This window comes from Mustela lutreola, chromosome 1 (genome assembly GCF_030435805.1).
Source record: "Mustela lutreola isolate mMusLut2 chromosome 1, mMusLut2.pri, whole genome shotgun sequence".
Taxonomy (NCBI): Eukaryota; Metazoa; Chordata; class Mammalia; order Carnivora; family Mustelidae; genus Mustela; species Mustela lutreola.
Window position 1 is genome coordinate 137,263,325 of NC_081290.1, and position 22,766 is coordinate 137,286,090.

At 35.0% G+C, this 22,766-nt stretch overlaps 1 protein-coding gene across 2 annotated transcripts in view; it reads right to left on the reverse strand.

Annotated features, from left to right (window-relative positions):
* The window catches only part of SPOCK3 (SPARC (osteonectin), cwcv and kazal like domains proteoglycan 3), a 489,739-nt gene that overhangs the window by 328,072 nt on the left and 138,901 nt on the right, over positions 1 to 22,766 (reverse strand). For both annotated transcript variants that reach the window (XM_059174767.1, XM_059174763.1), the window contains exon 3: positions 5,223 to 5,268. In XM_059174767.1, the coding sequence (XP_059030750.1) occupies positions 5,223 to 5,268 (46 nt within the window). The remainder of the gene's footprint in view (positions 1 to 5,222; positions 5,269 to 22,766) is intronic.

Here is a 22,766-nt window from a genome sequence, read left to right on the forward strand (position 1 = left end):
TTCCTGATTCCTACATTTTATGGAATACTCCTATATTTGTTTTCCTAGACTGTGGGGGTAAGACAAGTTAAATACCATTCTCAAAAAAATCAAAATTGAGTAAGAAGAGAAAATACATTTCTCGGTTATATGCTTTATGTAGTTGTTACATTCTAAACCTGACAGAACAAATGAAGTGGCGCTGTTCATTTCTAGGTTGAATATTACTTTTTTGTGATGATTTTCTAGAAGGCTTCTATGAGTCAAGGCTGCCACCATGAATGTTATAACTAATGTAGGATGCGAATTGACACAGCTATTAGCACTTGAATACCTAACAAGTAATTTGTCCAAAATGATACAAAAATACTAAATCAATTCTTGTGAGTTGATCAAATAATGATTCAGATCAAATCACAGTTCAGAATTTACATTTTAAATGATTGAAAGCATTTTTAGAAAATATTGTGATCATATAATTATCTTTGCATATTGTCCCCACTGAATTGCAATTCTGAGAACATCAATTTTTCCACTAGAAAAATGCCCAAAGGCCCCAAGTACTGACACAAAGCAGCATTATGATACTACCATGCCCCTATTGTGAAGCATGGATCAGATCTATCTATTGTTTCAGACAACTATCAATAAATACCATCCAAGAACATTTTAAAAAAACAAACAAACAAAAAAAGACCCTCATGTAGACAAGTGAAAATTAAAGTCATCTGGGAGAGAGCCACCTACCTCCATTTTGCAATACACATGTACTATGTCTTATAAAGTATGGTAGCATAGTTTACCAAGGGAAAGATAATTCGGGGGTGTGTTTTCTCAAACACTAGTCTTACTCAGTTTCAAAAATAATTACAGCCATAATACAATGAACAGCTCTGTTCATTGAGGGGAGTAAAAGCTCCAGAGGAAATCTCAATAGCTTTTCCTTTGTAGCCAGAGACTGATTGCAAAGGGACATGTCAGGATCTGACTGTTGGTATATGTGAGATGCTTTGCAAAGAGTGATAAAATTTATGGGAATCAAAGAAGCTCTACGAACTGATCGTGAAAAAAGAGGAAACAATGTGTAAGTATAACGCTTAGCATCCCACTGTCTTTTCAAAGAGCTCAGTCTTTATTCTCACTTCCCACCTATCCTTGCAAGAATGGAGAGAGAGTGCGTCGGTAATATAAAATATTACTGATAGATCGATATTATCGATAAAAGGTGCACATGTGCGCATGTCTCTCTCCTGCCTAGACTCAGCAGTTTGAGTTTAGCAATGGCCTCCTAGCACACCACTTCCCGAGGAACTTTTGTTGAATTACATGCCACCAATGAGCCGGAAGAATTCAGGCTGCTCTTCACACAGCGGTCCAGATTTAAGAAGAGAGCCCCTGACTGGTTTGCTGTGAAACGGCTGAAGGATCCTGATCTAAGCCACAGGCACAATCCTCTCCCTTCTTTCTGTATCTCAGAAATCCACCTCAGCAGGAGAAACACATCAATGAAGTGAAATTGATTTGTCTTGAAATCTCTCCATCTATTTAAATTTAGCTTCTTTACTATTAGTCTATTGATTATAATTCACTGCCATGGGGAATACCAATTGGAACCACTCCAAGCTGGATTGGATAATAAAATTGGGAAAATATATACAAAATATATTTTGCTTCCAACTATTTAATCTCAGGGTACTTGAATATCCTATCATGGAGAAAAAGAATTTTTGAATAAAAGGTATTCCTTGTACAGATAGCACTTTAGTACCTCTAGATTCTCTAAACAACTGACAGGAATTCCTGTTAAAAAATTTCCATAACTTATCTATTACAAATCAAATTAATCCATAACCAAAAACAAGGCAAAAGGTTAATGAAATGAAAAGAAAAAAAAAGTGGTTTTTTTTTTGTTTGTTTTAGTTTTTTAAAGCTACAGCCTATCTATTTAAAGTCTTTATTAAATTGTTTAAAATATTTATCATGCTACCACTCCAGGTTCATCCATGCATTTCCCCTTTAACTTGATCATAGTAAACATTAAATTTTCATGTGATATTCAAGAAGATGCATCTCCTCATTAATATTCTTTGTCAATTCCTGTGTGTCAACTCATGATTAGCCACACTAATGAACACACGTAATGGCACAGAAAATTCTACGTGGAGAAATAAAAAGAAATTTATTTTTAGCATCAGTATGCTTTTCTTTATTATAAAGCAGATTTTACCATCACTAAAATCATTTTACTGAAATTTACTTGAAGCTACTATATTTTCCCAAAACTCTTACTATTGTCCAGGTAAACCAAAAAAACAAAAACAATGTAGAAACATTTTGATTTATGGAAAGAAACTCACAAGATGAAAAATTTGTCATACACAAGTTATAAAACCTTTATCTCAACAATCAGTGAGCTTTAACTAGAAGAAAGCTTATACATGCAAATATTTGTGTTTATGCATGTGCAAATTATGTATATGCTTATGTATGTATGCATGTGCACATTTATGCATACATGTAGAAAGGGTTTGGCAATGAGAAACTGCACCATTTCTGTCATGAAACATTAATTTTTTCATTAGTAGTCCTTTAATTTCTCCATATTTTGAGGACCATTGTGTAGAAAAGAAAGTAAGATATAATTTAAAATGTATGTGGTAAAAATGGTATAAGTATCAGCATAAAAAACACAATGCTAAAAAAATGTAAAACTAAGGCAACTTTTTCTTTATTCTTTTCAAGAAATATGCAAACATTCTCCAAAAGGAAACTGCAGAAAATCAATGTATACTAATATGTGATATGGATGTCCATATAGCATGAAAATATATTAAAAATTATAGATACTTCTAAAAAATTATAGATTATTATAATCAGATTTTGAAAATGGTACTTAACAGAATATTCTTTCATCATAAAAAACCAAGAAGCATTAGAAATCAGCTTATCTCAAGTCTCTTCTATCCAAGTGATGCACACTGTCTATGTTATTCAAAGCTATATGAAAACAGGATAATTTTTCTCACTCCTCAGTATGGTCTACCAATAGGTTAGATGATACAACTCAAAGCCAAGACAAATACAAAGCAAATACATGCATCTCAATCTATTTTTTTCCATTTTCCTTTTTATTCTTTTGATACTAAACTTTCCCATACATGTTTATCAACTGCATACGTTCAATCAACTAAAACCTTGGGTCTAATAATCTACAAAATATTATTTAAAATATAGAAGCACAGCTACTAGCTCTAACGTTCATTCAAACAAACATTTATTTTTAAAACAGAAACTTCAAAATACCACTAATACATCATTTTGTTTTAATGCTACTATATGAGCAAGAGTGTCACATAGTATTTAGGAAATGGCGCTCAGGAGTCAGATTGCCTGGATCCAAATTCTGACTCTGCCACTTTACAGGAACATGACCTTGAGTAGGAGTTTAAGCTTAAGTGCTTCACCTTCCTCATCTACTTGACAGGGTTATTTCAAAGATTAAATGAACTCCTATGTTGAATACTTAGAATAGTGAGGGAATATAGGGCATTCTAACTATTAGCTATTATTATGTCATGAGCTTCTCTTTGATAAATATGATATTTTTGACAAATTAGTAGGTTAAAAAGCTCTTTGAAAATTAAACTAAGTCAATCTTACCAGGGTTTGGAAACCTCCTTATAGCAATCTTTTTTTTTTTTTTTTTCATTTTTTTGAACAGGAGATAAATTGTAGTTCAACAAATTATCACACACAGACACACACACACAAAACCCAAGCCATCTTCATTGCAATTGGATGTACTAAGAATTGCAAATTTAAGTGTTAACATCCATTTCACAGATAATTTTGGTTTTTTTCAAGGTTTATGATTCCATCATAAAAATTCATTTCCCAAGGGAGTTTACAAATACATCTCGGTCTGTATGTCATTGTTTTTTTATTGCCTGTTTTTTAGTACATTTGGCTTGACTTATATTATTAGTGAAATAAAAAATACTTTTTTAGAATTGTAAAATGCAGATTCCACAAATAAACACTCTGGGTAATCACAGTGAAATCACATGATGTATAGCAGAAAAAATTAATAGTAAAAGAAGGATTGGCTGTGAATGACTGTTCCAGACTGAAGGCAAATATCAGTGTTAATGACAGTCCCCAGCTAGGTCCATCCAGACTGGTAATCAGAGAGAAGTCAAAAATTGGGGGACATACCAAAATTCCCTAAGATTCTCTTAATAACATATTACAACTAATTCTTAAAAATGATTTCTGGGGCGCCTGGGTGGCTCAGTGGGTTAAGCCGCTGCCTTCGGCTCAGGTCATGATCTCAGGGTCCTGGGATCGAGTCCCGCATCGGGCTCTCTGCGCAGCGGGGAGCCTGCTTCCCTCTCTCTCTCTCTGCCTGCCTCTCCAACTACTTGTGATTTCTCTCTGTCAAATAAATAAATAAAATCTTTAAAAAAAAAAAAATGATTTCTGTTTTTAAATGGTCCTACTTCAGGAAGTAATATTTGTTGTAAGGTTATTATAGTTAATGTAAAGTAGAAATTTCTTTTGTACCAGACTTAAAAAAGATGAGTCTCTGATTCTAATAATGTAGAATTTAGCAAACAAATCTGTTTAATTACTTATATAATTATGATGGCATTGCACTTGAAGTTTCCGCTTCACATCTTCCTTTCCCATGCATCTTTCCTGCTTCTCCTTCTCAAGTACATAACCAGAAGTACAAACTGGGTATGGAGGTGAAACCTTCATATTATATAGGACTTACCCTTTTGTGTCTTACTAAGACCTGAGCTGAGTAGAATTATCAGTCTATGCTGTTTTAAATGAAAGCTTTTATTAACTGAAACACAGACTGCAAAGTCATTTGTTTTGAAATTTTGCACAAATGAATCTATGTCCTACTGAATGCACTTGAGTGTATTACAAAACGGGATGAAGAGATTTGGATCAGCTAACAAAAATGAACAGGATAAAGTTCAGAAGCCCAAATCAGTAATCTAAGCTACATATCTAAAAATAAAAGACCTTCTGACATAATCATGATATCTAATTCACTTATTACTGACTACACTATTCTGTAAAGAAATTAATTACTATACAATCTTTTCCATTACCTAAAGATGCTCTTCTACTTAGTATTTTAAGAATCTAACCAACAATAAATATCATGTTGAACATATAGTGATTATAAATATGTAAAGTTTTTTATTTTAAAACAATTAGATTCTTACCCTGGTCGAAGGCTTTTCCTGGACTCCAAGTGTGGAAATAATCATCCTGAGGAGGAAAAGAATGTGAAATGAGTGTATATGAGTAATTAAATTGTAAAGACTCTTATAAAATCTAGAATAAAATATGAAATACAGAAGCTGAATACAAACCTCTACTTCCTGTAATGGCAAGCAGCAAATTATAAAATAAATAAATAAATAAATAAATAAATAAATAAAATAAAAATAAAAAAGAAACAAGAGAAAAACAATAGTTATCAAGAGGGAATACATTGTTTACATTTTATAGACATGTTTTTCAGTAAGTGTGTTCATTTTCATTGCAAGTCAATGTTTAATAATTTAATTATATTTGGTTGTCACTTCACCTAAATATTATAAAACAATACTTTCAATTGCAATTAATATGTAATAGGATATGCAGTTCATTACCCTAAGCTAATAAGCTACAAAACTATCTTACCAATTTCTAGTTATGCAACTTCATTTTCCACCAGTACATTTCAATAGTAAATCGATACAGCAGCAAAAATACCAAGTGAATCTACTTTAGCCCACATAGTATAAATAGACTTTATGCAAATTTGCCACATGATAATTGAATATCTAAGGAGTTCATCAAAATGCAATTGGAAGCTTGAAAAAAAATGCACACCTAATTAAATCTTGCCTAAAATTTAAATATTTAATATGAAAAAGTCATTACAATATACTTCCTATATGTACATTTAATAAACATGACTATACAACAATAAGGTGGGGCAATGTGTACATAAAAGTTTTTTTAAAAGCCACACACATTGACCAACTCAATTGTGTCTACTGTTTTACCACCTTTAAAGTCTTGTAGATGAACTACACACATATATTTTATGGTAGGTAAAACAGATTTAACTGTTCAAATTAATAAGCTATATCATATTTTATGGTCAATAAAACACATTTAACGGTTGAAATTAATAAGCTATTTTCACTGTAGTAAGAAAGAGTGGTATAGCATGGTGAGGCTCCTTGACTAAACATTTCTAAACTCCACACTCTTAAACCCACTAAAGTCAATGTATTGGAAATCTAAGAACCTAGGAATCTAAAAAGGTTAGGTAGAGATTCTTTTCACCTTCTTTCTAACCTCTTTGCTAAAACCCCCATTTGACAAAAAGGAAAATGTAGCACCTTTTAATTATGGAAATAAATACACTTCCTAACTAACTTATTCAAAAATTTTAAATTGTTGCAAAAGCTCTTCTTTATTGTGACTAATCACTCATCACCACCTTCTGTATTCCCACCTTACCAATTTCAGATGAAAGAAAAAACAAAAGAAAAACTTCAGAAATCATCTCTGTCCATCTTGCATTTAGGTTGGGATCGGGTTATGTTAAGACAGTGGCATTTATGGCAGTCTACACTGACAAGTTATGCAAAAAATTATCTAGGATCAGATGAAGGGACAATAACACCACCGGATCATTAAATAAATACTGATTGCTTAGGCTCATTTAAAAATATCTTTGTAAAAAATTATAGAATGAGGGGTGCCTGGGTGGCTCAGATGGTTGGGCATCTGCCTTCAGCTCAGGTCGTGATCCCAGGTTTCTGGAATCGAGTCCCGCATCAGGCTCCTGCTCAGCAGAGTCTGCTTTCTCTTCTGCCTCTCTGCCCTTCTTGTGCCCTCTCTCTCTCTCAAACGAATAAATAAAAATCTTAAAAAAATCATAGAATGATAGAATTCTTGGAAAATTAATCTTTCAAATTAAATTCCTCCACTCAAGTCTCAAAACTTTGGCTGAACATCAGAATATGCTCATTTAATAACTTTTTTTTTTTTTTAAGGTACATTTCAACTGTGTAGGGATGATGACTTGTACTCATTCAAAGCGTGGAGAGGAGTTTGAAGTTCTCCTTGAAGCATAATGAAACAAGACAAAACACAATACTAAACTAAACTAAATTAAACTAGACAATGAGAATGAGTGGTGTATTGAGAAACGAGACTTAAATTTAAATCTGACTTTACCACTTATTAGCTGTATTACTTTAGAAAATGATATAAACAGGGGCTTCTGGGTGGCTGAGTCAATTAGCCATCTGCCTTCAGCTCAGATCATGATCTCAGGGTCCTGGGATGAGTTCCACATCAGGCTTCCTGCTCTGTGGGGAGTCTGCTTCTCCCTCTCTCTGACCCTCTCTGCTGCCCATGTTTGCTCACTCACTCACTCTCTCTCTCAAATAAATAAAATCTAAAAAAGAAAGAAAGAAAGAAGAGGAAAATGATGTAAACCTCAGATCCTGTGACTAAAGTTGGGGGAAAAAAATGCCTGCCTCACTGACAAAGGTGCTGTGGGGATTAGTTATAAAAAATGTAAATATCCACACAATATTTGACATAAAGGAGCAGCTGAAACACACTTGCTAATTGGAAACACCAGGTTTATCTCTGTTAGTATCTCTGAGCAACATCACCGTGGGACAATATTTTATTACTGCTAACAAAGTTCTTTAGTTTTTCTGGTTGCTTAGAAAAGAACCATGAACTCCTCATAACATTTTTGAAAGGAATGCCTTCCAAAATATCAAACATTAGCTATAGTGAACCTTAAAAAAAAAAAAAAAACCCTACCATTTATGATTGAGTTAATGCAAGAAGGCAAGTTTTCTGCTACCACCATAGACCCTTCTGAAGTAGCAGAGCTATCAGTAACATCCCCCAAGAAGACACCGTAAGTTTTCTGTGCCACAGTGCCTACATCCATATAAATATCAAACTGAAGTAAAGGAAGGAATAGATCTGAAACTCACATCATTAGCAATGAAGCTCAATGAAGCTCAAAATTTCACAATGTGAAAGCAACATGTGTGATGCAACACACAGTGTTTGAAATACCCAGCATCTGTACAGATGAGCAGGAATTAAGTGGAGATAGATAGATAAATGATACATAGGTAGACAGAGGTAAAATATAGTTTTAACCATATTTAAATAACTTCCTTCAGGATAACACAATCATCATACTTGTCAGAATGACTAAAGTCAAAAACATAAAAAAACAACTGTTGGCAAAGATGTGAAGAAAAGGGCACCCTCATGCACTGTTGGTGGGAATGCAAACTGGTGCAGCCACTGGAGAAAGATTTAAAAATAGAACTACCCTACAATCCAGTAATTGCACTACTGCATATTCACCCAAATAATATAAAACCACAAATTTGAAAAGATATATGTACCTCTATTTTATTGTAGTATTACCTACAATAGCCTAATAATGGAAGCAACCCAAGTGTCCATTGATAGATGAATGGATAAAGATGTGGTATATATACACAATGGAATACTAATAAGTCATAAAAAAAAAAAAAAGAATGAAATCTTGCCATTTGCAACAACATGGATGGAGCTAGAGAGTATAATGTGAAGCTAAATAAGTCAATAAGACAAATATACAATTTCACTTCTATGTATAATTTAAACAAATGAACTAAGAAACAATAAAACAAATGAACAATGGGAAAAAAAAAGGGGGAGAGGGAGAAAGACAAACGGAGAAACAGATTCTGAACCACAGAGAACAAACTGATGGTCACCAGAGGGGAGGTGGATGGGGGAAATAGGTGACAGGGATTTAGAGTGTATACCATGATGAGTACTGAGAAATGTATAGACTGGAATCACTATATTGTACACTATATTGACACTATTATAGCATTGTATGTTAAGCATACTAGAATTAAAATTAAAAACTTAATTAAAAAAGTAACCATTTTGATCTTATTTGAAGTACACCATATTCTAAGATTGCTTTACAAATAGGAAATATAAATCTTGGGGGAAAATAGAGTAACACACTTATGTTGGGTTACTTTGGGGCCATAGTAATCTAAACAATTATAATGTAAACCATGAACCTAATTCTTTTGGATAAGAGCAATGTGAATGTCTGGTCATTGTGGGGATCTGACATAGTTTAGAAAAGCAAAGTAGTTAGCCTATTAACTATTTTTAGATATTTTTCTTTTTGTTCTCACATCACTAGATTTTTTTTTTTTTTCTGAAAATTGTTTCACCTCATTAAACCTTGGGAATTTTGCCAGAGTAAGAGATAAAAGTATTTTCACATAAGTGTTCATTCAGGCACAATTTCTTTTGTCTCAAAAGCTTTGTGTGAATATTGGTTGTTCTCAAGCTTCAATTTAGATCAAAAATAAGCCAACTTGGGATTTAGAAAACTGCAAGAAATGCCTGCAGTTGGAGAAATTCAGGCTCAGAGGACACAAACACATCAGAATTAGGGAGAGTGTATCTGGCCCCTAGTCCTCTTCATGGGAGGAGAGCCTGAAGGATTCCATTTATTCCCAAGGAGCAAGTAGATCAACAAAAGGCTGATAATTAGGGGAAATACAAAAGACAAGAAGATCCCTAACTTTTAACCTTTGACAACAATTTTGTTTTTTGATTCCAATCTCTAGAATCAAAGCGAGGGGCGTATAATAAGCGATCGCTCAGCTTATTGACAAAAACTTTGTCAGCCTTTTAATATGTCCACAGAAATAAAGACACTATGATGTCAATCATGTGAATCTGTGCCAAGGTGGAGAAAGATAAATTGCCTAGGATTTCTGTATTTTGTGATTATGTTGCCCAAACCCGCTTGGACAAAAGTGCAGAATTTCCCTAGCAGGAACTCTTATTGCTTACTGTGTTTCAATAGCTAAGCCAAATCATGATGCAGTTCTATAAGCTAAAAAATAGCAATGGAAATTTGCTTTTTTTTTTTTTGGAAATATGCTATTTATTATGACAAACTCATCTACACATTTCACCATATGATAGGAAGAATGCCTTGTCTAATAGTTAAGCCAGTGTATTTCACAAAAGGGGAAACCTCCCTGTACAGAAACACTTAACACATGATTAGATCTTAAGATAGAGTAAGTAAGCTTTGTCTAGATATAAAGGAATTATCTACTGAGAAAAACCATCTGCTTCAGGCCCCAAATGTCTCATTTATTACCCCAGTACCACTCATTTTTCTAAGTGATGTCGTAGGACCCTGAAAGAATATATTTATAACACTTTGGTGAGTCCTTTATTTTTTTAGAAAACACTTTATGTTCCCTGACTCACCACAGATTAAACATATAAATAAAATGAATTATGTGAAAGGGCAGTGCCATTCAGCAAATTCCTCAACTGTCTATGAAAATCTCTGCAAATTGAAGTCAAACTCCCTCCTTGATACACAAAACTCATAATTCATTAGTATAAGGGAAAATGCAAAAAAAAATACTTTGTCCTAATAAGTAAAAAATAAGGGCTTTTAAATACTGGGAATCTTCATTATAAGTATAAGGACACTAACTAACACACGTAAAGAAATTGAATAAAACAGTGGCTTAAAGTCACTGCTCTCTTACCCTGAACTGGGAGCTGTTCAAAGCACTTTATTCTGAGCATCTGTAAGGGGTACGTGTTTCTAACATCACTCCTATTTTACAAATGAGGAAAATGAAGCAGAGAGACTTAGTAATCTAGTCAAGCTTACACAGCAGGTTAGAAATAGAGGTGGGATTTGAACCCCGGAAGTAGGGCTCAGAGTTTGTATGCTTAAACATTTCCCTATACCACAGATCAACAACTCAGGCCCATGGGCCAGGCTCCACCTCTGTTTTATAACTGAAGTGTTAGTGGAACACAGCCAAAACCATCTTTTGACACATTGCCTACACCTCCTCAGGTGCTTCCTACAGCAGAGCGGAGTAGTTACGACTGAGACCAGGGGCCAAGAAGTGGGAAGTCCTGACAAGCTGGTCTTCTGCTGAGAAAGACCCCTGTACTACTTACTATTCTGTAATGTGCTGCCGCCCATAAAAGAACATTTATTTATAAATGAGAAAACAGGGTTGCCTGGGTGGCTCAGTGGGTTAAGCCTCTGCCTTTGGCTCAGGTCATGATCTCAGGGTCCTGGGATCGAGCCCCAAATCAGGCTCTCTGCTGAGCAGCAAGCCTGTTTCTCCCTCTCACTCTGCCTGCTGTTCTGCCAACCTGTGATCTCTGTCTCTGTCAGATAAAAAATTTAAAAAAAAATCTTTAAAAATAAATAAAAACAGATACAAATAAAAATGAGAAAACAATATTTAATAGGATACCTATTTCTGCAAGGGAAACAACATTTTTTGAAGGAAGAAAAAGTGTTTATGGTGTTTAATGTTCTGGATCTGTGTGATTCATTCCTCAAATCTCAAAGCTTATAAATTTTCCAAGTATTTCATTTCCTTCTTGTGATCATAAATATATCATCTAGCTTTGGATAGAATCTAAAGGTGAGTGGTCCATATTTTCAGCACAAGAAATCAAGATCTATAATTCGGAAGCAAGTAAGAATATGATTCTCCCAGGACTGCCTTTGTTGTGTCCCACAGATTTTGAACCGTTGTATTTTCATTATCATTTGTTTCCATGATTTTTTTCAATTCTTCTTTAATTCACAGACCTGGGGATAAAAATATATGTATATAAAAAATATATGTTTATAAAAAAAAAAAAAAAAAAAAAAAAAAAAAAAAAAAGAATATGATTCTCAAAATCTTTAGATATGTTATATTAAAAAAGTGTTTTAGGAACAAGTTGCAAATGTGTTTTCTATATGACATCATGATTCTCGATTAAAGTGGAAACCAAGGGGCACCTGGGGGGCTCAGTGGGTTGAGCCTCTGCCTTTGGCTCAGATCATGGTCTCAGGGTTCTGGAATTGAGTCCCATGTCAGGGCTCTCTGCTCAGTAGGGAGCCTGCTTCCTCCTTTCCCTCTGCCTGCCTCTCTGCCTACTGTGATTCTTTCTCTGTCAAATAAATAAAATCTTAAAAAAATAAAGAAAAATCAAGCAAGTTTAAAAAAAAAAATAAAGTGGAAACCAAGGAATAAATTAAAGTAAAAAATGCCTGTAGGTATTATAAAAGTGCTTCTAATTCTAGAACACTTCTCAGATTAGTAAACTGAAACTACAGTTATTGTACTTACTGGAGCAAAATAGTAAAATATTAATAGTAAAATAGAATAGTAGCCAATAATATATGTAATAAAATATTAACATTCCTTATTTACTTCATATTCTTTTGGTATCTATAACAGCACTTTCTGAGTATTCATAATTTGTGATTAAAAAAACTACTTACCTAAATATTGAATATAGTACAAATATGAGAATTGTTCACCATACCAAATGTAAATAAAGATAAATTTATATAATGTAAAAATGTTAAACATGTATTATCAGTCTGATATAAATCCTTAGCACATATAGTCAGTGACAATGTAGTACTATTCAAAATATAAGCTAAATATTTTGCAAAATGAAGTTAATCATAAATGAAAGCAAACTATTATTTTTAGAATGTATTATCTTAAGAAACAAAATGTGTTAGTTATACTTCATTATTTGAGTCAAGAGTATACTTCTGTGCTTTTTTTTCCTCTTTCACAGAAAAAAATAAGCTCTTCAGACTAAGTAGTAGGCACAATACCTATAAATTAACTCCAGTTACTTCATCTGGGTCCTTTATCATGGATAAAGGATACCTTTTTGAAAATATCTGTGAATACCTTTTTGAAAATATCTATTTTTTTTAAATATCTATTTTTAAACACAAACTGGAAGCTGTTTTGCTCACTTTGAATTTTCATTTTTGTTTTGAAGGCATTTTTTAACTTTGTTTTTAGATATTGTTATCATTTATTTCATCATATATACATGGAGAGTCTAATGCATAGTTGCTATTATCTATAGTAAGAATGTTTACATTCATAGCTCACTGGTTTGCAAAATCTTGAACCTAAAGTACGATTTATTCTGGCTCTACCAGCTTTGCTTTGTGAGCATTATCTTCTCTTTCCTTTTCAGGATTACAGAGACAGAAAACTTAAAAAAGAAAAACATGGCTTTGTTCAATTTAAAAATTTAGTGTAATGTATATGTCTTGGGGTTTGTCCCGATATTTAAGTTTTAGATTTCAGATGTCTTAAAACACTGACGTAACAATACCACCAAAAAGTCAACCCAGTAGTTTTTTGGTTTTTGTTGTTGTTGTTGTTGTTGTTTTGTTATGTTTTGTTTTGTTTTAAATAGCCCAATATACCAGAGAGTTAGAGTCAGTAGTAAAAAATTATATGGAAAATGGTGACTAAAAAACAGTCCCCAGGAATCCACCTGACTCCCTGCCCACTGGTGATAAAGGAGATTACCTCCTCCCTTCTTTTCAAAGAGGGGCATATTAACGGTCTATGGGTACTAAAGTATGCCACAATTTAGTGTCTGTTTTTTGCAACAGTTTCCAAAGGTTACTAATCTCTCATAAGGCTGCCTTCAGGATGCCAGTCAGGGCTGCTTCTCTTCCGAAGGTCTGACCAAGGGAGAATCATCTGATCTTTCACATAGTTCTTTGCCAAGTTTTCTTTCTTTCCTAACTTTCGGACCAAGAGCTTCAGCGAGAGAAGATGTCTACTAGAGAAGGTGGCAATTTTAAAGCTAACTTTGGAATGGCAGCCCATCGCTGTTTTACCATTTTATTTCTTGAAAGTGAGTCCCTAAACCCAGCCCAAATATCAAGTATGGGGATCCCTGGGGGCCCTCTGAGAGGTGTTAAACCACAGTGAGGTCTGCAAAATCTTCTCCTCATTTGACACTTCCTTATTCTAGTGTCAACATTTTCAAGAAAAGGAATTTCAAATCTCATTTGTTCTTTAATTTCAGGATCTGGTAAACCTCACTCTGTATGATGTACTACATAGCAATGCTTCAAAAACGATCTGTGGTAAAGAATCTGTTTTATTTTTCCAAATCTGCTATAGAACAAACCTTTCAAGTAATTCCTCTTACTGTCTTTTGTAAAAGACAGTAAGAGGAATTACTTGAAAGATGAAATAAAAACAGACACATAAAATACAAGCCCAAATTCATTACTATTGAAGTTAGTATAATTTCTTTTTTTTTTCTTCTCAGATTGCTAGGGCATTTGTTTCAATCCTTACTCCCTCTTTCAGTATTTCCTGTACACAGTTTGAGGACCAGCATCCATCCGTGGGCCATACACCTTGCACAACATTGATTGCTGTAATGTGGGAGATGCAGTTAGACACGTTTCTTAAACTTCATGCATCTGTTTGCAGGTTTTTCTGATAAAATGGTGTGAATCCAATGAAAGATAAAATCCCACAATGCTAAATGTCTGAAAATTTTTAGCTAATTTGGTAGTTGTAGAAAATTACATTATGATAATATTTTTCCTTATGACAGAGATAAAATCAGTAACAATATTTTGCTCCTTTTAATTTTATTTTTTCAATGTTCCGAGATTTATTGTTTATGGACCACACCCAGGGCTCTATGCAATACGTGCCCTCCTTAATACCCTCCACCAGGCTCACCTAACCCTCCAACCCCCTCCCCTCCAAAACCCTCAGTTTGTTTCTCAGAGTCCACAGTCTCTCATGCTTCGTCTCCCCCTCTTATTTCCCCTAATTCACTTTTCCTTTCTTTCTCCTAATATCTTCAGTGTTATTCCTTATGCTCCACAAATAACTGAAACCATATGATAACTGACTCTCTCTCTGCTTTTTTTCTAATGTGCTTGTGATTTAGGACACACATCAGTTCATTCTCTCTTCCCTTAGACTATAGGTGTCAAAAAGTAAGAACTATCAACAAATGTAACCATGGGAAAATGGGTTTGCACCTTAAAACTTACATTAAAATAAATCACAATAAAATTTTATGACACAGGTAATCTTAAAAAGACTTGTGCATTTTATAGCTTTAATTATAATAAACTATGCACAATAGAAAACTTTAAATCACTCTTAAATTACACATGATAGGAACCAATACAAAAATTATAATCTACATGACTGCTAATAGACTCTTCCACAATAAGAAATCTACAGAATAAACAATTTTTTAAAACAGCTCAAGCTGCTAATTAATTAAGCTCATGTCTCACTGTGAGACTTTTTTCCCATTAGCACTCTAATAGATAAAGTATATAATTAGGAAGTCAGAAAAGGGTGACTTCAGATACCAGCAGCCAAAAATTAAAAACTTTAAATTTATAATTTTTAATAACATAGATTACTATTTTACACCTTTTTAGCACCCTCCCAACAAAGACCAAATGACCATAGTTATATCAAGTCCACACAAAAGAGACTAAAATAAAATCTGACACTTAACATGTAAGGGTATGCACTGAATTGAGTTGATATTCAGGAAATTACATTAAAATATATCCATTGAAATCAAAAGATAAAACAAAAAGTATGGTTAAAATTTACCTCCTTCATTATATAATAAGTCACTAAATGATATATGCATTTAACTAATATAATATGATAATCCTCGGTATTTAATTTTTTATTTGTTTTTGTTTTTTATTTCTTTTCATTATTCCAGAATTCATTTTTTATGTACCACACCCAATGTTCCGTGCAATACGTGCCCTCCTTAATACCCACCACCAAGCTCACCCGACCTCCCACCCTCCTCCCCTCCAAACCCTCCATTTGTTTCTCAGAGTCCACAGTCTCTCATAGTTTGTCCCCGCCTCCAATTTCCCCCAACTCACTTCTCTCATTCTCTCAATGTCCTCTGTGTTATTCCTTATGCTCCACAAGTAAGTGAAACCATATGATAACTGACTCTCTCTGCTTGACTTATGTCTCCAAAGGCAAAGGAAACAAAAGTGGAAATAAACTTTTGGGACTTCATCAAGATCAAAACCTTCTGCACAGCAAAGGAAACAGTTGACAAAACGAAGAGGCAACCCATGGAATGGGAGAAGATATTCACAAATGACACTACAGACAAAGGGCTGATAGCCAAGATCTATAAAGAACTCCTCAAACTCAATACACACAAAACAGATAAATCACATTAAAAAATGGGCAGAAGACATGAACAGAAACTTCTCCAAAGAAGACACACAAATGGCTAACAGGCACATGAAAAAATGTTCATCATCATTAGCCATCAGGGAGATTCAAATCAAAACCACATTGAGATATCATCTTACACAGTTAGAATGGTCAAAATCAACAAGACAGTAAACAACAAGTGTTGGAGAGGATGTGGAGAAAGGGGAACCCTCTTACACTGTTGGTAGGAATGCAAGTTGGTGCAGACACTTTGGAAAACAGTGTGGAGATTCCTTAAGAAACTAAAAATAGAGCTACCCTCTGACCCTGAAATTGCACTACTGGGTATTTTACCCCAAAGATACTGATGTAGCGAAAGAAGGGCCATCTCTACCCCAATGTTCATAGCAGCAATGGCCACAGTCGCCAAACTGTGGAAAGAACCAAGATGACTTTCAATGGACGAATGTATTTAATTTATTTTATGATTTGACAAATATTAACTTGAAAGAAGAATATTTCTCAAGAAGTATGCATGCATGTCTGTATAAACACATACACTTTTCACAATTCTTCAGATTTGCAAATAATCCTACATTGCCTACTATTTTGCACTACAGCTATCTCATCCTTAAAGAAAACACAGAAAGTTATCGCTCAAGTAAGGAGTACAGAAATGAAACTCATAATGAAATGCACAAGATGTTCTCACCTAATTGTACCTTGTAGCTCATATCACCAGAACATTTTAAGTGAACAAGATTCCACTTAGAATAATCTGATGGAAAGCAAGAAATACTGCTTACAGGTGTTTTAAGTTCCAAGAGAAAGTTTCACACATCTGAGATACAGAACGTACAATTCTGCTTCCTTTTTCCTCCTTCTGAATGTACACAAAAACAAACACATTTTAATATGGCTCAATGGTAATGCTTAACATGTAGTATCTACTTTTTTGGGGGCTCTGGGACTCTCATTTGTCCTTTAATAAGGCCCAGGTTTAAGTAGGTTTTAAATATTATAGAAGAAAAAATTGATGTTAGTAACCACTGTAATATATTTCATATATTTGGGTTCATTTTTTTATTGCACTTAGTTGTTGTATTGAGTCCATTTATAAGAGGAAGAGAGGAAAAAAATGGAAGGAACTAAGGAAGTAAGGAGATAAGGGAGGGAGAGAGAGAGGGGAGAAGTTGATTTTAGGCAGATGTTCATGTAACACTTTTTACATGCCAGTACTATGGTAGACAGGCTACTAGAAGATGAAAATACAGAGACATAGTCTCTTTTCTCATGTAATTTACAGCCTATAAAAACAAAGTCATGGTAGGAACATAATGTAGCTACATACAAAGTGTTAAATCTGCCTCATCCTGATATAATCAGGGTCAGAGTATGTAGCCTGAGATCTGCAACGTGAAAACCAGCAAATGGAGATGCATCATGAAGAAGGTCCAGCAAATTGAAAGACATGTAGGTAGAGACAAGAAAGCTCAGAGGAATCTGAAAACTGCAAGTAGTTCAGGATATGGGATCATAATATAAGTGTGTATCTATGAGTGCCAGGATCACTTAGTCATAATTGTGTGTGTGTGTATTAGGTATATTAGAAAGGGATTGTGATGGGGTGGGTAGTATAGTGATAAATAAGGTGGCTCGGGATATAGGCAAACTCATAACTAGATATACTATTGCAAGATATATATATATTTTTTCTTCCTTCATTTGTAAATTTAAAACCAGTCTAAATGTGATAAGGTTGTCACGTGGCTTCTAGAAACATTCTGACATCAGTATATTGACATGAGTCATTTATACCTAAAGAGTCCAGAATCATATGCTAATGACAATAATATTCACCACATCTCTAACAAAGTAATTACTCTATATTGGTCACTTTTCAAACATTGTAATCACTCTGTAATTATGTAATTCCAAAGATATAATTTTTTATACCTTTGTAAAGGTATAAAAAAGTATACAAAGGTATAATTCTTTTCCTCAATTTACAGATGAAGAAAGGCTATGAGACTAGTCACCTAGCCAGGGACTCTCAGACATAAGACTCAAACCCAAACAACCTGCTTTTGGAGTCCATTCTCTTAATCATCTTTATTATTCTTCCTTTTCCTAAGTTTTAATTTTGTTAGTCGACTTCCAAATGCAAGTAGCAAACTGCTATGCAAAATGATTTAGGAATTTCAACCTAATAAATACATAAATCAGGGAGCAACTTAATTCAAGTTGGAATTCCTAAATTATTTTTGTTCCCTAATTTATTTATTATTCTCCAGTTCTAAGGAAGAAGGTAAAATCAGTGAGTAAAATGAAGTGTCATTGTCTTCCTGGAGTTTAGAGTCTGATTCTGGTGCTGTTAACACAGTACAGTTCTATATAATATTTATGAGTAAAAAAGAGGTTCTATAGTCATTGGAAAGATAATTTTTGTTTTTCTAAACTAATTTTGTTTTGATACTTACACTGTTTTCTTTGTTTCTCCAAATGATATTTGGGCAAATGTGAGGGGAAAAAAAGAAATATCTACTCTAGATTTCATAAGACTATCTGTGCAGAAATCTTAGATGCAAGCCCCAAAATACAGTCAAATATAAAGATGAAACATTCATGAATGTCTGAAGGACATTTTAAAAACACAAAACTAAGCCTTGTTGCTTTCTTCTACAAAATGTGCTAGTTTCCAAAAGTTTCAAAACTATTAATGACTTTTCAAAGCTTCCCATAAAATTGTTTTGTCAGTATCCATTCATGAGGAACGACCTACATCCCTTGATGGGACCTAATTTATGCTCCTTGCTGTGTTTTCTTTGAACATTCTTGGATTTAATTATCTGGAATAAACTGTTCCTCTTGACAAGAAATACTGTTTCTTGGTTTTATTCCATGTCTATAGAAATTTAGAAGCAAGATCCAACATGATGGGAAGGTGGGGATCTTTATAGACCAAACAAACCAAGAAAATAAATGTCCATGGAGCATGGTGAAAAGAGCCATTTCCTTAGTTTTAATCAGTGATTAGATGCCAAGAACACATAAGGGAAAAAATCAAATACAATAGCCAGTTTCTCTGTGTTGTGTGATTAATATTGCCAGTCAATTGAATCTTGTAAGCAGTTGAGAATGTTGTTAATTACAGTCCAGGGGAAAACAAATTCAATATCAAACACTTTTAAGCAAAAGTAAATACGATTTTATGGTGTTGGCAACAGCAATGTGTTTCGAGCAGTGCTGAGTTACCTCATACATTAGCATAGCTGTTCATGGACTTGGTGATATGCTATCTAAAATGTACTCTAACGTAGGTATTAAATTAGATCAGGACTGTGTTTGTCAGCTTCAGGATGGGAGGACATATGCTCTATAAAGATAAAAGGATTCAGACAGTTGAAAAAGCGTGAATAGTTAAAAATCACTGTTATGAAGGAAGTAGGTAAATATATCCGGGGTGGGAGGGAGCAGGTACTCCCTCACTTAGGTCTCTTGCAAATGCACTGATGGCAAATTGTCCTTTTACAAATGTTCTCCAGTCCTGCAATTTCCTCAGCCTGACTATTATTCATGTTTTCACCCCTAGATATAACCATATTTGTCACTAATAGTCAGTCTCTTACGGTAAGATGTTCCACACTCTTATGTGGGAAAGGGCAGTTTCCCACCAGTGTAGTCCCAATCCAGTGACCTATGTTTTGTACTAGGAGCTCCGGTAGTGAAATGGTTGAGGGAGGTCAAGTGACCCTGGGAATGCCACCTGCAAACAAGTTTCTAACACTCCCAGTAATTTGCTATTTGGATTGATAAACTCTCCTTTTATATTACAAATGTCCCCTGAGTGCATGCAATCAGTCATTCCTAAAAAGCAATTACAGTAATGTTAGTAGGACTAGATTCTCAGTAATGGGAATGACCTTTCCTCCCATGCTTGCACCAAAGGGAAATATAAAAGGCAAGGGAATTTCATAAGTCATTGGAGGAGAGCAGAGCCCTGGAGAGAAGTCTAAGCAGAGTGCTTGGAAATCCAGAGGGCAGCTTGAGGGGATTGGGCTTAGTGTGAGATACGAAGCATAAGTGAAATGGCAAAAATCTATCAACTGCCATACGATTGTCTCTGGTTTGGGGAATAAAACCATAGGATTTACCTCTACCCACTTGACACTGAAAAACGAGTTGTGATTACTTCCTGTCAGTAAGGATAGGCAGAGGCACCAACATGGAAAACTGAAAGGAGTCAGTTTGATCAGAGATACATTCTGATTGCTCTGCCACTTCTTGATTTCTCTTGATGTTTGCCCTCGTAATTGCCCTCTCTCAAGGGCAATTCATGGAAGCTCACCCCATAAATCCCTGTTCCTGCCACCGTTCTGGCTTTTGGGGCGACACGGTACAACAGAAAGTTTAGGAACAATATAGCCTTGGAGAGACTCTCCAGTCCCACAATTAACTAGTGAAGTATACTAAAAAACTACACACTTTTAGCTTCAATTTCAAGTGAAAAACTCGAGATAGTATCGCCCTTACAGGGCTTTGTGGATATTCAATAAGGGAACATGAAAATATACCAAGCTCTGTTTCTGGCATTTAATGAGGTCTCAAATGAATAAAGCTTTGCTGCTTTTCTTTTGGACTCCCAAATAATTTTAAATTAAAAATTGTCAGCACTCCCGTGACAATGAAAGTTAATACTGTCACAGCTTCAACTTTTACTTCATTCATTCACTCACTCGCTCAATCTCTCACTCATCCATGGAATTGTAATTTGGTATATTAATATGTAAGTTGTTAATGTCTAGTTAATATGGGGAAAAAGACAACATTATACTATATAGAGCCTCCACTCCCAAAAAAACTTTTGTTTAAAAAACAAACAAGAGGGCGCCTCGGTGGCTCAGTTGGTTAAGCCACTGCCTTGGGCTCAGGTCATGATCCCGGAGTCCCAGGATCCAGTCCCACATCAGGCTCCATAGCGAATCTGCTTCTCCCTTAGACCTTCTCCCCCTCTCATGCTCTCTCTCACTCTCTCTCTCTCTCTCTAAATAAACAAAATCTTAAACAAACAGACACGAGCAGAAAAGTTTTTTCACCACAATTTCATGTTTTGTCAATTAACTCTCCCTCTGGAGAATGTGAGCGGGAACTGTACAGAGAATTAAATATTTAGAAGCGGAACACCCTTGGAAATACCTGAAAGGGAGAAGCAATGACAGAGTCAAAGTTAGGAGAAAGCCAAAAGGATGCATAAGAAAAACCCATGACTGATATAAAATTTTGAAGGCAAAAGGATAGGCACTGAATAGATAAAGCAGTGGATCAGAGAAAGAGCAGAATTGAGTCATGTTAAAAGAGAGGGAGAAGTGCCTGGGTGGCTCAGTGGGTTAAGACTCTGCCTTTGGCTCAGGTCATGATCTCAGGATCCTGGGATCTAGCCCTATGTCAGGTTCTCTGCTCGGTGGGGAGCCTGCTTCCCCCCCGCCCCATAGGCCTCTTGCCTACTTGTGATCTCCCTCTGTCAAATAAATAAACAAACTCTTTAAAAAAAGACAAAAAAGGATAGGGAAAACAAAACAGAAGTTGAGCACTTCCTGTCTTGTCATCCTGCATGACATTCCTTTCCAAACAACCTTCCTAAAGACGGATAGAATGTAGGATTGTAGTACGGTTCTTGGTCCTCCCATGAATTCCCTGTGTGTCTTTCTTATCAATACATGTATCTCCACATTCAATATCTAATACTTAAAGTATCAGAGTAAATTTCTATCCTAAAAAAGAAAAGCCTAATAGACAAATCATCTGAATGTAATTTAAAGTACTTTAGTAAAAATAGTCTGAATCACAGATAAGTTAACTTTTGTATAAACACTGGGGGTGATTAGTTAGAATTTGAATTACCTTAAACAAGAATCAACATTGTAGGAACAGCTGTGGACTCACTGCAGATTTGGGGATAAAAATCTACACAAGATACTTCATTAATTACCATAAGATATTCATATGCAGGTAGAAATCGCATGAGCCCTGGGGCACCTGGATGGTACTGGTCAGGTTGACTGCAGGTCCCACTGCTGGTTTCAGCTCAGGTCCTGGTCTGGAGTTGTGCGATCCACCCCCACATCAGGCTCCTGTGCTCAGTGCAGAATCTGCTTGACATTCTCTCTCCCTCTGCCCCTCCCCCTGCTGTCTCTCTGGTATGCTTTCTATAAAATAAATAAACAAACCTTAAAAAAAAAAAAAAAAAAAAAAGAGGAAAGCCTGGGGGCTCAGGCGATTAAGATCTGACTCTAGGTTTTGGCCTAGGTCATGGTCTCAGGGTCCTGTGATGGAGCCCCTTGTTCAGCTCTGTGCTTTGCACAATCTGCTTGTGGATTCTCTTTCCCTCTCCCTTGTCCCTACCCCTACTCTCTCTCTCTCTCTTAAATAAATAAGTAAATCTTTAAAAAGATCTAAAAATAAAAAGGAAAGAGAGAAAGTCCATGAGTCCCAAAGCTCTTGTGAGATCTGTTTGGTTCTATATCATTTCTTTTCACGGAAGAAGTTGCCCCATATGACCAGAAGATGGACTCATCTGGCCTCCTTGTCAGGGTTCTGAAAACTACAGTCCACAGACCAGAAAAAGGACCCCTGACTGTTTTATAA